General features: G+C 36.8%; 1 protein-coding gene across 3 annotated transcripts; it reads left to right on the forward strand.

Moving 5' to 3' along the window:
- The first annotated feature begins 763 nt into the window (after positions 1-763).
- Positions 764-10,757, forward strand: pank1b (pantothenate kinase 1b). 3 transcript variants are annotated; one of them, XM_016284108.1, is made up of 8 exons: positions 765-1,143; positions 1,505-1,651; positions 4,228-4,580; positions 4,804-5,057; positions 5,730-5,906; positions 5,999-6,122; positions 6,540-6,665; positions 8,248-10,757. In XM_016284108.1, exons 1-8 carry the CDS (start codon positions 1,041-1,043, stop codon positions 8,305-8,307), a joined length of 1,344 nt encoding a protein of 447 aa, XP_016139594.1. In that variant the 5' UTR covers positions 765-1,040; the 3' UTR covers positions 8,308-10,757. The 3 variants fall into 3 exon arrangements, with proteins under 3 accessions (XP_016139595.1, XP_016139594.1, XP_016139596.1); XM_016284109.1 differs by lacking the exon at positions 1,505-1,651 and having other exon boundaries at positions 764-1,290; XM_016284110.1 differs by lacking the exons at positions 765-1,143; positions 1,505-1,651 and adding an exon at positions 2,452-2,581.
- Positions 10,758-13,285: the final 2,528 nt, after the last annotated feature.

The following is a 13,285-nucleotide window of genomic DNA, read 5'->3' on the forward strand; positions in this document are numbered from 1 at the left end:
TTAGCTGAATGAGGCCTTTTGCATTTAGTGAATGAACAAATTCAAATTGACATAACAAAGTAGTGTTACTTTGAGACAGTTGAGAAAATCTAAATGCATCAGGGATTTTTAGGTTTTTATAATTCCCTTGTTTTTTCAACGTGAACTGCATGTAGGTATAGGTAGAATCCAGCTGAAATGACACATAATTGTTTGCATGTTTCTATTGCTCATAAACTTGTTTTTCTTTCTTATATTGGAATTGTGGAGAATAATAAATAGTTAGTAAACTTATGTTGTGAGTCAATAGCACTGACGTCCATGTAAACCTGCTGTTGTACTTAAACAAAATTTCCTCCCACACATAAGAAATAAAAGGCATCATGATTGATGCATAAGATAAAGAATCTTGCTCTGAATACGAAATCAATTCAAAAACTGAACAGGGCAAACATCTCTTCACATATTTATTAGAATAATGTACATTGTCTGTCAGTGTTGCATGTTTGGTGTTTCCTCTTACCAACGTATTACGTTATATGAATACAGTTTTATTTAATAACACACAGACATAATGTATTCATTAATTCCCTATGAACAGGTCTATTATGCCAAAGTCCAAGTGAGTGGTGGAAATGAGACAACATTCCGTCTATAGGCATTTGAACAAGACTTTCTTAACCTACCAGGTGTTTTAAAAATGACTTTAAAAAACCTATTCATATAACGTGAAAGCCTACCTGTAGGAAGGAGTAACAGTAAGTAGGCTAGTCGTCTCTGAAACATGACGTTTCAACAAGAGGGAGTGAGCATTTTCCTTAATGACGTCGCATATACCGGCTGTTTGACTCGGAAGCCATACAAGCGTGTAAAGAAGAAATGACCGACAGTGACCTCAAATAAGATGTTGAAGACCTATCTTTTGTCTTCATCGCTTTACAACACATCAGCATTAATGTAGAACTCTGACAAAACAATTGTACATTTTGAAGCGCCTTCGAAACGTCGAGTCGTTACGCATCTGTCTGTCTCCCGAACGTTCATATTTGCTTCGTAAAACCATGGAAAATGCTGAAACATCCGATCAAAACGGAGCGACGCGCTATGTAAACGGGTTTCACACCCTACAGTCCGATGACGGGGAGTGTATTCCATCTAACGGAGGTGGTCTGGGTGCTAGTGACAGTTGCGGTGGCCATAATGGTATTGAACATTTCCACCATCTTCATCAGGATGTACACAACAATGGTTCGCCCGCGAAGCGCTGCAGACTCCGAAGACGCGTGGATTCGGGAAAGAAGAACAGACCGCGTAAGTCCAGTTTTCAGTAATTAATTAATGTATTCAATTGTAACTTAAACTGAACAGTGACAATTATCACAACATACTGTAAATAGCTATTTTAGAGGTAAGGTTAATTTAAAAATATCCATCAGTTAAGCAGCTTAAGAAACGATTTCAGCACATTAAACATTTTGTTTTTATTTATTTATTTATTTTTCCTTTGTACAATAATCTAACGGAGGTGGTCTGGGTGCTAGTGACAGTTGCGGTGGCCATAATGGTATTGAACATTTCCACCATCTTCATCAGGATGTACACAACAATGGTTCGCCCGCGAAGCGCTGCAGACTCCGAAGACGCGTGGATTCGGGAAAGAAGAACAGACCGCGTAAGTAATTCATGTATTAAACTGTACCTTCAATTGAACAATGACAATTAGCACAACATACAGCAAATAGCTATTTTTGAGGTATGTTTCGTTTTAAAAGATCCCAAATATAAGCAGCTAAAAACCGATTCCAGCGCTTTAAACTTGTTTTTATTTGTTTATTTTTCTTTTGTACGCTCAACAAAATCTTGTCAGACATTATTTTGCACATTCGCTTTTCGTTCGCCGTTATAAATAAAGGTTATCCCACTGTACGTTACAATTTCCGTTTTATTGACTAACTGTTTGGTCAGTGTTTGTAGCGAAGCATCAGATTTTTGTATTTATTTTTTCCCCCCCCCACCCGCATTTCGTTCTTATTCATATTTGTACCAAGAACGTGAAAGATGAGATGTTAAGTGTCCTGAAGTCCCGGAAGTGAACCGATTTTTTTGGTTTTCTTTTTGTGTTTTATCTAAGTATTCTTCGCAATTAAAACAAAAAATAAATCGAATGCCTATTTAAAAGAGAAAATGCTTGAACTTTCAAATATGCATGTATTAAGAGGTTGAATTGTTTTGAAAGACCGGGTTATTTAGTGTTGTGAAATCAATGTGATGTTCGTTGAGCGGATTTCATTGGCCAGATCAGAATGTGAGGGTGTGACCAAAACACGACAGCTATGAAGAACATGCGATTTCATCCAATGAGAGGGAAGGATCACACGAAGGGGTGGGGAAATCGAACTGGCAGACTTTACAGTACTGGTGTAATTAACATAAAAAGGCCATAGCACACCTGCCAAGTGACATTAGGACGTTTATTCTTCTGCCAGCAGCATTTGAGTGATATATACATATACTGAGTATATTGCTGGGTACTTCATATTGCTGTCTTCATAATCCTGTCTGTCTCACCTGCAAAGTATGAAACTAATTGTCAAGAAGCCAGGTAAGGTCCTGCGTAATATTGTTTAATCAATAAAAGCAGTACATTACATAAAAATCAAAGAGATTCCGTTTTGATGGTATTAATTAGTCAGCATCTTTTTACAGTCTACTGTCAAACCAATCAAGAACTAGTTAAAATAACAGCAATTGCACACTCCAGAATCCAATCAAGTATATTCATAATTTATTTTAAATATTGTTTTTAAATGTGAATATAAATCTATCTTAAATATTTCTTGCATTGCTTTAATATGTTGCATTGTTGGCTGTAAACTGCTGTGACTTCACTTTTTGTCCATTAACTTCTGTAAAGTCACTGTGTTCTTGGTGGCTTTGCAGTACTTTGCTCTTTGAGACAAGGAGTACACACACCTTTCACCTACATGTATATCTGCCAGCAACATTATCATCACTGATCTAAACTCAGACTCCCTTAACTAATCAATGACATAAGAAACTGCTTTCTCACAAATGCTGCAAAGATATTTTACTGATTCACTAAGGCTGCTGTAGAAAATACCGAGGTTGTGTCAGTAAGGTCTGAATGTTTTTTTTTACCAAGAGATTATATTGTATGCTAGATAGATTATGTGAACCTGATGTGTGACTTTTATTTTGAAGACAGGATGTTTCTCAGAATCACCAGGCAATCTCTTTGAAACCACTGTTACCATGGCAACAAATGGGCCTTTTCCCTCTACCAAAGCAGTCATAGTTATTTGCAATCAGACAGTATTCATTAAAGGGGTCATATGATGCGATTTCAAGTTTTCCTTTCTCTTTGGAGTGTTACAAGCTGATTGTGCATAGATAAGATCCCTGAAGTTGCAAAGACTAAAGTCTCAAAACAAAAGTGTTATTCTTTATCAAAGTTAAGACTCTGCCACGCCCCCCTAAAATGGCTCGTTCTAACACGCCCCCACATATCTACCTCACTATGTGGAAATATTTGCATAATGCTGCCCAAATGTGCACGCAAAGAAAGAAGGCGTGGTTTCAGTAACCGCAGTTAGTGTTGAAGCAGCCATGTCAGGGAGAAGCTGTTTGTTTCTAGGAGAAAGCAAAAGCACTACAGTGACACAGTGTCTCTGTTCCCCTTTCGGGCTCTGTCTTTACATTTATTTTGAAAGCTGAAGCTCGCGATTATGGTAAGGGGCGTTACATTTCCGATGAGTGCTTGCGGTGTTCGGCCAATCACAATGCACTGGGTCAGCTGGCCAATCAGAGCAGACTGCGCTTGTCGGAAGGAGGGACTTTGTAGAAAACGAAGCATTTGAGAGAGGCGGGGCATAGAGGACCTACAATAATGTACAGTATTTGAAAAATAATGTGTTTTTGAACATTAAAGCATGTCAACATATTCTGTTACACCAAATACACAAAATAATGATCTTTAAAAAAGCATCATATGACCCCTTTAATATACTTATTACACTAAAATCTTAAAAACACACACACACAAAAAAACGTAAGTCACTTAATTATTATATTTTAATGATTTGTTTATTAGATTTTACATTATAGAATTTTTTCACACCTATCGTATTTATTTCACACCAATCAATACTATACAGAAAGATGCAGGTTATACTTGTTAAGAAAGAATGGCAAAATTTCCCTTTCTAAAACTTTAGATTTTTTTTCCAGCCTTTCCATGGTTTGGGATGGATATCGGAGGCACTCTGGTAAAGCTGGTTTACTTTGAGCCCAAGGACATAACTGCTGAAGAAGAACAAGAAGAAGTGGAGAGCCTGAAGAGCATCCGCCGCTATCTGACCTCCAACGTGGCCTATGGAAACACGGGTATCCGTGACGTTCACCTGGAGTTGAAGAACCTCACCATGTGTGGCCGGAAAGGCAACCTACACTTTATTCGGTTCCCCACGCAAGACATGCACCGCTTCATCCAAATGGGCAGAGACAAGAACTTCTCCAGTCTACACACCACACTGTGCGCCACGGGTGGGGGCGCATACAAGTTTGAGGACGACTTCAGAACGGTGTGTGATCCACAGAGGAATAGTGACATAATAATGGAATTTATTCGATTTGATTGAATGTAAAAACTATGTTGATTTGTAGCAGACTAGTGTTATGTTGACATATTGTAATGTCTTATCTTACTGCCACTTATACTATTACTGTTATCAGGACAATGAATGACTAACATTAGCTATGTCGCGTTTATGATTTATGTGTTTGTGTATTTACTTCTTCCTGCAGGTGGCTGGTTTGGAGCTCCAGAAGCTGGATGAACTGGACTGTCTTATTCAAGGTCTTCTGTATGTTGACTCAGTCAGGTTCAATGACCATCCCGGGTGTTATTTTTTCCAAAATCCTTCCGAGCCTGAAAACTGTGTCAAGAGGCCATTTAGCCTGGAGAACCCCTTCCCTATGTTGCTGGTAAACATTGGCTCGGGGGTTAGCATCCTGGCTGTCTACTCCAAGGATGATTACAAGCGAGTCACAGGCACCAGGTGAATTATGGCATCATGTTTTTTCTTGTAGTTAAGCACACAGGTTAATTTCAGGTTTATGCCCTTCATCCTGCTTATATACATCACTTATATAAGTAAAGACAATAAGATCTGGCTACTACAATAGCAGATATGCTACTTACTGACCAGACGAAACATTTATCAGATATGTTATCAAAGAACCATAGATATAGTTCAGACCTGCTGATTTATTCACACAGAAGAGCATTGCCAAAGTACAGCAGATGACAGTCTCGCACATGACATGCAGGGGGAAAAAAACAAGATATCGTGGCCATGAACTAAGAATTTGTTGCCACAAATTATGATTTTTTTTTTTTAGTCGTGGCAATGTTGTACTAAATCGTTCCCTTTTTTAATTAAATGTCGCCTACAAGAAATGTTTGATATGTGGCTACAATGTCCACATCGTGTGGTCTCCTATTCTACAACAACTTGCAATTTTATGTTTCAACCACAGATGGCGATAAAGAGCCTAAAGTTCTGTAGCACTGTAACTGTAAAGTAAAAATGATAAATGACTTATTTTTTATTATTTTGTAATGAAAATGGCTAAATATGTTGTAGAAACAAGATATCTAATCTACCTAAATTAACGCAACATTTTTTTAAATACACCGCCATTCATTTGCTCCATTGGTTGTGATTCAGTTTAGGAGGTGGTACGTTTCTAGGCCTGTGTTGTTTGCTGACTGGCTGTGAGACATTTGAGGAGGCTTTAGAGATGGCAGCTAAAGGGGACAGCACAAATGTGGACAAACTAGTGAAGGACATTTATGGAGGTGATTATGAGCGCTTCGGTCTCCAGGGTTCTGCCGTTGCATCCAGGTATAGACAGATTTGTCATCATCCATATGTAAAATGATCATGTTTGTGATTAAAGAAGATCTTCAGGGTTTTTTTTCCCTTTAATTTCGTAGTTTTGGTCATATGATGAGCAAGGAGAAACGTGATAGTATAAGTAAAGAGGACCTGGCCAGGGCCACTCTTGTGACCATCACAAACAACATTGGTTCCATCGCCCGCATGTGTGCAGTGAATGAGGTTTGAAAACATTTTCTCTTAATGTAAAATCTCATCTATTTTAAGAACTGTTTTTGCAGCCACATTAATTGATTTTTGTTCAGAATACATACGCTAAATTAAGTGGCCAATACTCTGTGAAATAATCTATATATAAAAATAAATCCGTGGTGCAAAAGATGACCATGAACTCTGTGTGCTCTGAGCTTCTTTACAGTGTTGTCTTGTGCCATGGAGATCAAGCAGCATTGTACAGGGCTATCACAGCACACTGAACAGCCACAAGATGGATAAACATTTTTTCTTTTCCTAAAATACTCTGGTGTAAAAGTCAAGAACAAGTGGAATGTAGATATTTCCTCTTTTCTCTTCTCCATAATAATAGAGCAATATTACTGTTTATTCTGACCGTCTGTTTTTTTGTTTAATTTTCTTCAGAATATCGATAGAGTGGTTTTTGTTGGGAATTTCCTTCGGATCAACACCGTATCAACTAAGCTGCTAGCCTATGCCATGGACTTCTGGTCTAACGGACAACTGAAAGCCCTTTTCTTAGAACATGAAGTAAGCCTTTTTTTATCACTTAATTCCCTTCAATTATAGAATCAGTTATATTAAAGGGATAGTTCACCCAAAAATGAAAGTTCTGTCATTAATTACTCACCCTCATGTCGTTCCAAAGCCGTAAGACCACCGTTCATCTTCGGAACACAAATTAAGATATTTTTGATGCATTCTGACAGCTCTCTGACCCTCCCATAGACAACAAGGGTACTACCACGATCAACATCCAGAAACATAGCAAGGAGATCGGTAAAATAATCCATGTGACATCAGGGGTTCAACCGTAATATTATGAAGCTACAAGAATACTTTTTGTGCGCAAAAGAAAAGAAAATAATGACTTTATTCAATAATTAGTCTCCTCCGCGTCACCCTAGCGCCATTTTGGAGAGTATCCACTGAACGCAAACAGCGTATGTTGTTCTGTGTCAGCTGCACCACACGGATACGGAAAACGTGGTAGTACCCTTGTTGTCTATGGGAGGGTCAGAGAGCTGTCAGAATGCATCAAAAATATCTTAATTTGTGTTCCAAAGATGAACGGAGGTCTTACGGGTTTGGAACGACATGAGGGTGAGTAATTAATGACAGAATTGTAATTTTTGGGTGAACTAACCCTTTAATTATGTTTAACCTTCTTTATAGCAGTCAATAAATATATCAGCCAAGCAAGTATATGGCTTTTAATACACACCCATATCATTAATGCTTTAATACACATTTTTATAAATGGTGGAAAAAAAAAGAAAAAAAAAAAAAAAAAAAAATTACACTTGGGTGCTTTTAAACAGCCAATGAAATCAAAGTTTTAGTTTTGTGGCTTTTATACAAAAATATTGATGGGACTAGAAAAAAAGCTGTGATGTGTAATTGTACGAGGTGTTTCTGAAGATGAATGTGAGGATGTAAATATTAGGGAGTAAGAGGAAAATGAGCACCTGTTGCATGATGATTTATAATATATATATATATACACAACAGATGAATAGGCCTCCTGCTCTAAATTTGTTATTTATAGGTGTACAATAAATGAGAAATGTTTAAATTATTGTTAAAAGTAAACAAGGTGTTAGTGCTGTTTACTGTTATGATCAGTGGATGTATGACCACTTTGCAGATTAACAGGACCTTTAGCTCCCCCTTGTGTCAGTTCCAAAGTTTACCACAGACCCCTCATTGGATAATGTTGATTTCTGTTGCCAAATATTGTGAACTTATTAATCAGAAAATATTAATAAGAAAGAATTATCCAAATTAAAATGATTTCAAATAAAAAAGTTCAGCTTGTGTACATCTCATAAGATATTCTATATTCATTCAAAGGATTGGGGTCAGTAAGATTTTATTTTAATGTTTTAAAGTTTCTTTATGCTCACTGAGGCTTATTTATTTGATTAAAAATACAGTAAAAACAGTAATATTGTGAAATATTATTACAGTTTAAAATGACTGTTTTTTATATAAATACACAGTAGTGTGTATGCAAAATATCAGCCACTGATTGCTCGTTAGGCCTCAACAAATGCCATCATATCATATGAAAGAAGCATGTATAATGAAATGCTCTGCTTCTTTACTACAGGGTTATTTTGGAGCTGTTGGTGCCTTCCTAGAGTTACTGAAGATGACTGAAGACTCCTGAGACACTGAGGAAAACCCAACCTTCAAACCAGAAGCTGCTGTAAGATTTCAGGAAAGCCACATCCCCTAATAAGGAAAAGCCATTTAATAATGTGACGAGTTTCCATTTCTCTTCAAATCATCTACATGTTGGCCCTTCTATGCTCGTGACAGGAGCAGATGTTCAAGAGGTTGTGATGCAACAGCGCACCATTTTCAGTGTGTGATGAGCTTCACCTCATGCCAACTGTTTCTAGTTGCCATAAACCCAGCACAGATTTGCCTTTGCCGTGTATTGATGATTTGAGTGGAAGATGATTTAGGATACTAATGCTTGTATACTCTCTCTACTCCCTGTTTGTGAGCTTTATGAAAACAGTCGTAACATATGAAAAGGGTTTGGAGTATTATGTGTATTAGTGGAACAGCCTGCTGTATAAAAACAACCTTCCCCAATCCTCTCTGAACAAATCATGCTTTGAACCACAAATCAGATTTATATTTACGCATAGATAAGCGGTCTGTAAGAACAGTCCATTTACGCGGGACTTTTCTCTCCCAGTTCCAGTCGCATACAAGCATTTATAATATCTGTATTACGTTAAAAATGCTAAGTTGTATTATTAATCGTAAAGTCGTCTTGGACACTAAAGCGCGAGTCCAAATTCATTCATTTTTTTTTATAACAATACATCAAATACCATTTGAATTTCAGTACTTTTCAATTAGATCAGTCTTTTATTTGAACACTTTTACAGAATTAGCGAAATGTTGTCAGGTAGACCTGTTTTATCTACACTGGGCCTGATTAGTGGATGATTAGTGGATTGCTGGCATGAGTAGCTATAGTTTCTAAGATATCTTTACCTCCTTTTAACTGTCCTGTGTAATGAACAGTGAACATATGCACCTGAGCTGACACTGATTGTGTCCAAATTGTCTACATTGACTGGAAAACAGTATCTTCATCAGATGGAGAATTCTCATAGTTCACTACATATAGTTTAGTAAGTCCTTTCTTATGGTGATAATGATTTTTATTCGGTTTTGCAGTCCCAAATGCTGAGATTTCTCTGATCTGAATGTGTTAACAGTTTACCCTGTGTATATACACTGTAGTGTGTACTGTTTTGTTGTTTTGTTTTTATTTAATTTAACATTTGCACAAACCATCTCTTGTCATATTCATGCCATTATGCAGTGATGTCTTAAATTTAGTTTGAGACTGCTAACCAAGACATATATTTACTGTCAAACCTCCTCGCAGATGCCTTTATCCTTTCAACATTTTCATCTTAAACATCATCTAATACTGAACATATTTTGCCTTTTTTTCCCCCTCATGTATCAACATGAGAATCTCTAATTATATGCCTAAACACCTTTTAACTCTCTGTATTAATGCTGGACAGCTAGGTCTGACTGTGCACACTCCAGGTTGTTGTTCAGAACCAGATGTATGTTAAAATGTGCTCCTAAAGCTGGAATAAGAAATTCCAAAAAAGTTATTCCAGTCACTATAATCTGTCTAAATATGTAAATCAGAAACATAAGCCTTTCTAAGAGAAAATGTATCGCTTTTCCCTCCCTTTGAGCCACAGCATGACACCAGTTACATTTCTGCCAATTAAATTTTCTCATTTTGCCTTGACACTGTAAATATGAACTAAAAAGGCATTCAATACTTTCTTTTTAACAGCACTGAGAAAATAAACCGGTTTCAAGCTTGTTTTTTTTTTTTTTTGCTGATCATCGTGAATGCAAGCAAGACCAAAACTCCTAAAAGGAAGTAATAAGAGGAATAATATCTTAATGCAATTTCTATTAGACGATTCTGTCTTTTGTGTCAAAAATAATCTTCTATTGTGAGTGTACTGAACCTACTACATGTTCATCAGGTACTGTAACTCAACAACAGGCCTGTGCTGACATTAATGTGTCTTTTAGCTGCTGGTAACATCTGTAACAGCACATTAAGCACACTGCCTCTACTTCTTTTCCTTCTGTCTGTTGATTCATGCTTTACTTTTTCTGCTCAGTCCTTAGAATTGCCTTATGCAGTGGGGTGCCATTTTGTCTTTGGATGTCACTCTGGATTATGCACAATGGCATCCCAACATCTCTCTGAGCCACAAAAGTAACTTCCAAGTGTTACGGGGTGCCTTTTACAGATAGAGACAAGGCTTTATCTCTGTATCCTCTGTATTGTTGCTAATGCTAAATCCAGATGTCACTGTATACAGTAAACAGTATATTTGAGGTGTTTTCTTTTTCTTTTTGGGGGGTATTGCTTTACCTGTATTCCACAGCAGACTGAATGCATGTCGGTACATTGTGTTTTTACTGAGCCAATGCAAAGCATGTAAGCAATTTCTGAACAGGTGTGTCATTTCCTTAAGGTGATGATATACGGGGCAACTTTTTGAGCAATGTTGCTGGTCAATGTTACCATCAACGGGCAACCAGGTATCCCATTCTCAATGGGAAAGTGCCCAAGCAACATTGCTCAAAAAAGTTGCCCCGTGTATCATCACCTTCAGGCATTTGGATGGATCGCTCCATCTAATGTAGTCAAATTGCCTTTGTCAGGTTTTGTTCTTGTAAACCAAAATAACGCTTGGATCTTATGTCAGTGCATGTTAATTTAATTGTGCTGTATATGTTAAATTGTCTCCTTTCATAAATGTATATGTCTGTCCCAAACTGTAGATGTGTGATGCCCAGTTTTCAAGAAGCATGTTCTAAATGATAAATGCTGAAGAGCCATTACAGCTAAATTATAAGCTTTTTCTAGAGCTAACTTGCTTCTTTATAAATCATCTCTCGTCTAATTTTAGCTAATTAGATGTTAATTTTCCTTACTAATACCCCTCATTAATGAGCTCAATCTCCTGACAAAGACACATTTAAAACAGTCACGTTTGGAATAAATATTAGTTGTCTAGAATGCTTAATGGGATAGTTCACCCCCCAAAAATAAAAATGCTGCCATCAGTTTCCTCCTGTCACTCCAAACCCATACGACTTTCATTCATCTTTGAAACACAAACGGAGATATTTGTTGACATGAGAACAACCATCCCAGCAAGCAATAGCCGTCATTTCAACGTCTCGGTTAAGTATAGACCCGATATAGTCCGGCTATGTGTAACCCACATCTAGCCCAAATAACCTTGAATTTGGTTTCATGTCGTTTTTTGGCAAAATAACTTGTGAGATGTATGATGTTGATATCCCATCATGTTCACAGTGTCAATAATATCTACAAAAATATACGTGTCATTTCATGACATGGTCTAAATGTAGCCTCGATTTAGCTCTAAATTAGACGGGCTACGTGTAGTCTGCTTTTAGCCCACCTGGCGAAATCGAGGCAATCTGTGGTCTAATTTTAACGGCTTGGCTATAGCCCTTTACCAGTAACCAGACCAGCCATGAGCATGGCCAAAATAGCCTTAAAATTGTTTACATGTAATTTTCGCCCACGCAGCTTCTTATCAAATGCAAGTAAACCTTCGAGTAATTTAAATTAGCATTATTTTATATTTAATTTAATTATTTTACAGCATTATTAAATATAGCATTATTTATTATGCCAAAAAGAATGCTAATTTAAATGTTTCAAAAGTTTACTTGCATTTGATAATATGATCCACGAGAGAGCACTAAGTTTACTTGTCGGAGAGCAGCGGGCAAATGATAAAGGACATTCCTACTTGGTCTTGTAAGTATCTGTGTTTTCGTTTTGACGTGTTCATTATTTATCTATATTATTTGTTATCATGTTTAGGAACCGTGACATTTTAGTGAAGGGAGCAGATCTTAGTTGATAGTGCCCCGTGACTAGGCCCACGGTTCAGCACGCATGTGTTCAGAGGATTAATTGCACAATTTAATAGAGTAAAAGTTTTATCATTTGTATGTGTTTACAAACTCAATCGATTTTAAAACAGCGCAAGAAGAGCAAAGAGCAAACAATAGAACAAACACAGCTTTGACAAAGATTCATCCATATTAATTTATACAGTGAACACACTCAGAAGAATTGGAGAAACTGAAGAGGATTTTCAACATCTAGAAAAGATCCGGGCAGCAGTGGTTAAAAAAAACAAAACCCTCTCCAAAACAACATTTCCTCACTAAAGCTCTCATCTTTGACAAAGTCCATCATTTATTTTAATTATTATATTGAATTTATTACTGAACAATGGCTTGTTAGATACAGAGAGAGCATGAGCTAATTGAATAGAATATCTTTGTCATTGTACAAGTAACGTTACAATAAGATTTATTTTGAAACTTCCAAATTGATAGTTAAGCTTAAGAATACAAATAATAAAAAAAGCTCAGATGTGCAGTGCAGCATTAAAACCTAAACAGTACAAACAGAAAACAATGTAATAAAACGGTAGGGGGTGAATTTATTATTCCATGTACATTTGAGGTTAATGTGTGTACTGGGCTACTTTTTAGTTACAGCAGCTATCACTGTGTTGTTATGAAGTCAGTTGTGCCAGACAATTTTGGAGGCAGAGACAGATTGTGGGGGGCACTAATAGGGAAAAACTTAAACTGCTGGAATAAAGAGTTTTAAAGGGTTAGTGATGGAAAACTTGCAGGTCAATGGACATCAGTGTTTAAGGTTGGTAAACACGTGTACACAGATGCATATAATACTACCCGCCTGACATTGGCATGTGTTATTCATCTCGGTCATCAGAGGTATGTGTATAAAACACACAACATTTACTTGAGAGCTTATCTCTTTTAATACACTGAATGGTGATACACTTTACAGGTGCATCTCAATAAATTAGAATGTCATGGAAAAATGTATTTCAGTAATTCAACTCAAATTGTGAAACTCGTGTATTAAATAAATGCAATGCACACAGACTGAAGTAGTTTAAGTCTTTGGTTCGTTTAATTGTGATGATTTTGGCTCACATTTAACAAAAACCCACCAATTCACTATCTCAACAAATTAGAATACTTCATAA

The sequence above is a fragment of the Sinocyclocheilus grahami genome, unplaced genomic scaffold (assembly GCF_001515645.1).
Source record: "Sinocyclocheilus grahami isolate Dianchi unplaced genomic scaffold, SAMN03320097.WGS_v1.1 scaffold180.1, whole genome shotgun sequence".
Classification (NCBI taxonomy): domain Eukaryota; kingdom Metazoa; phylum Chordata; class Actinopteri; order Cypriniformes; family Cyprinidae; genus Sinocyclocheilus; species Sinocyclocheilus grahami.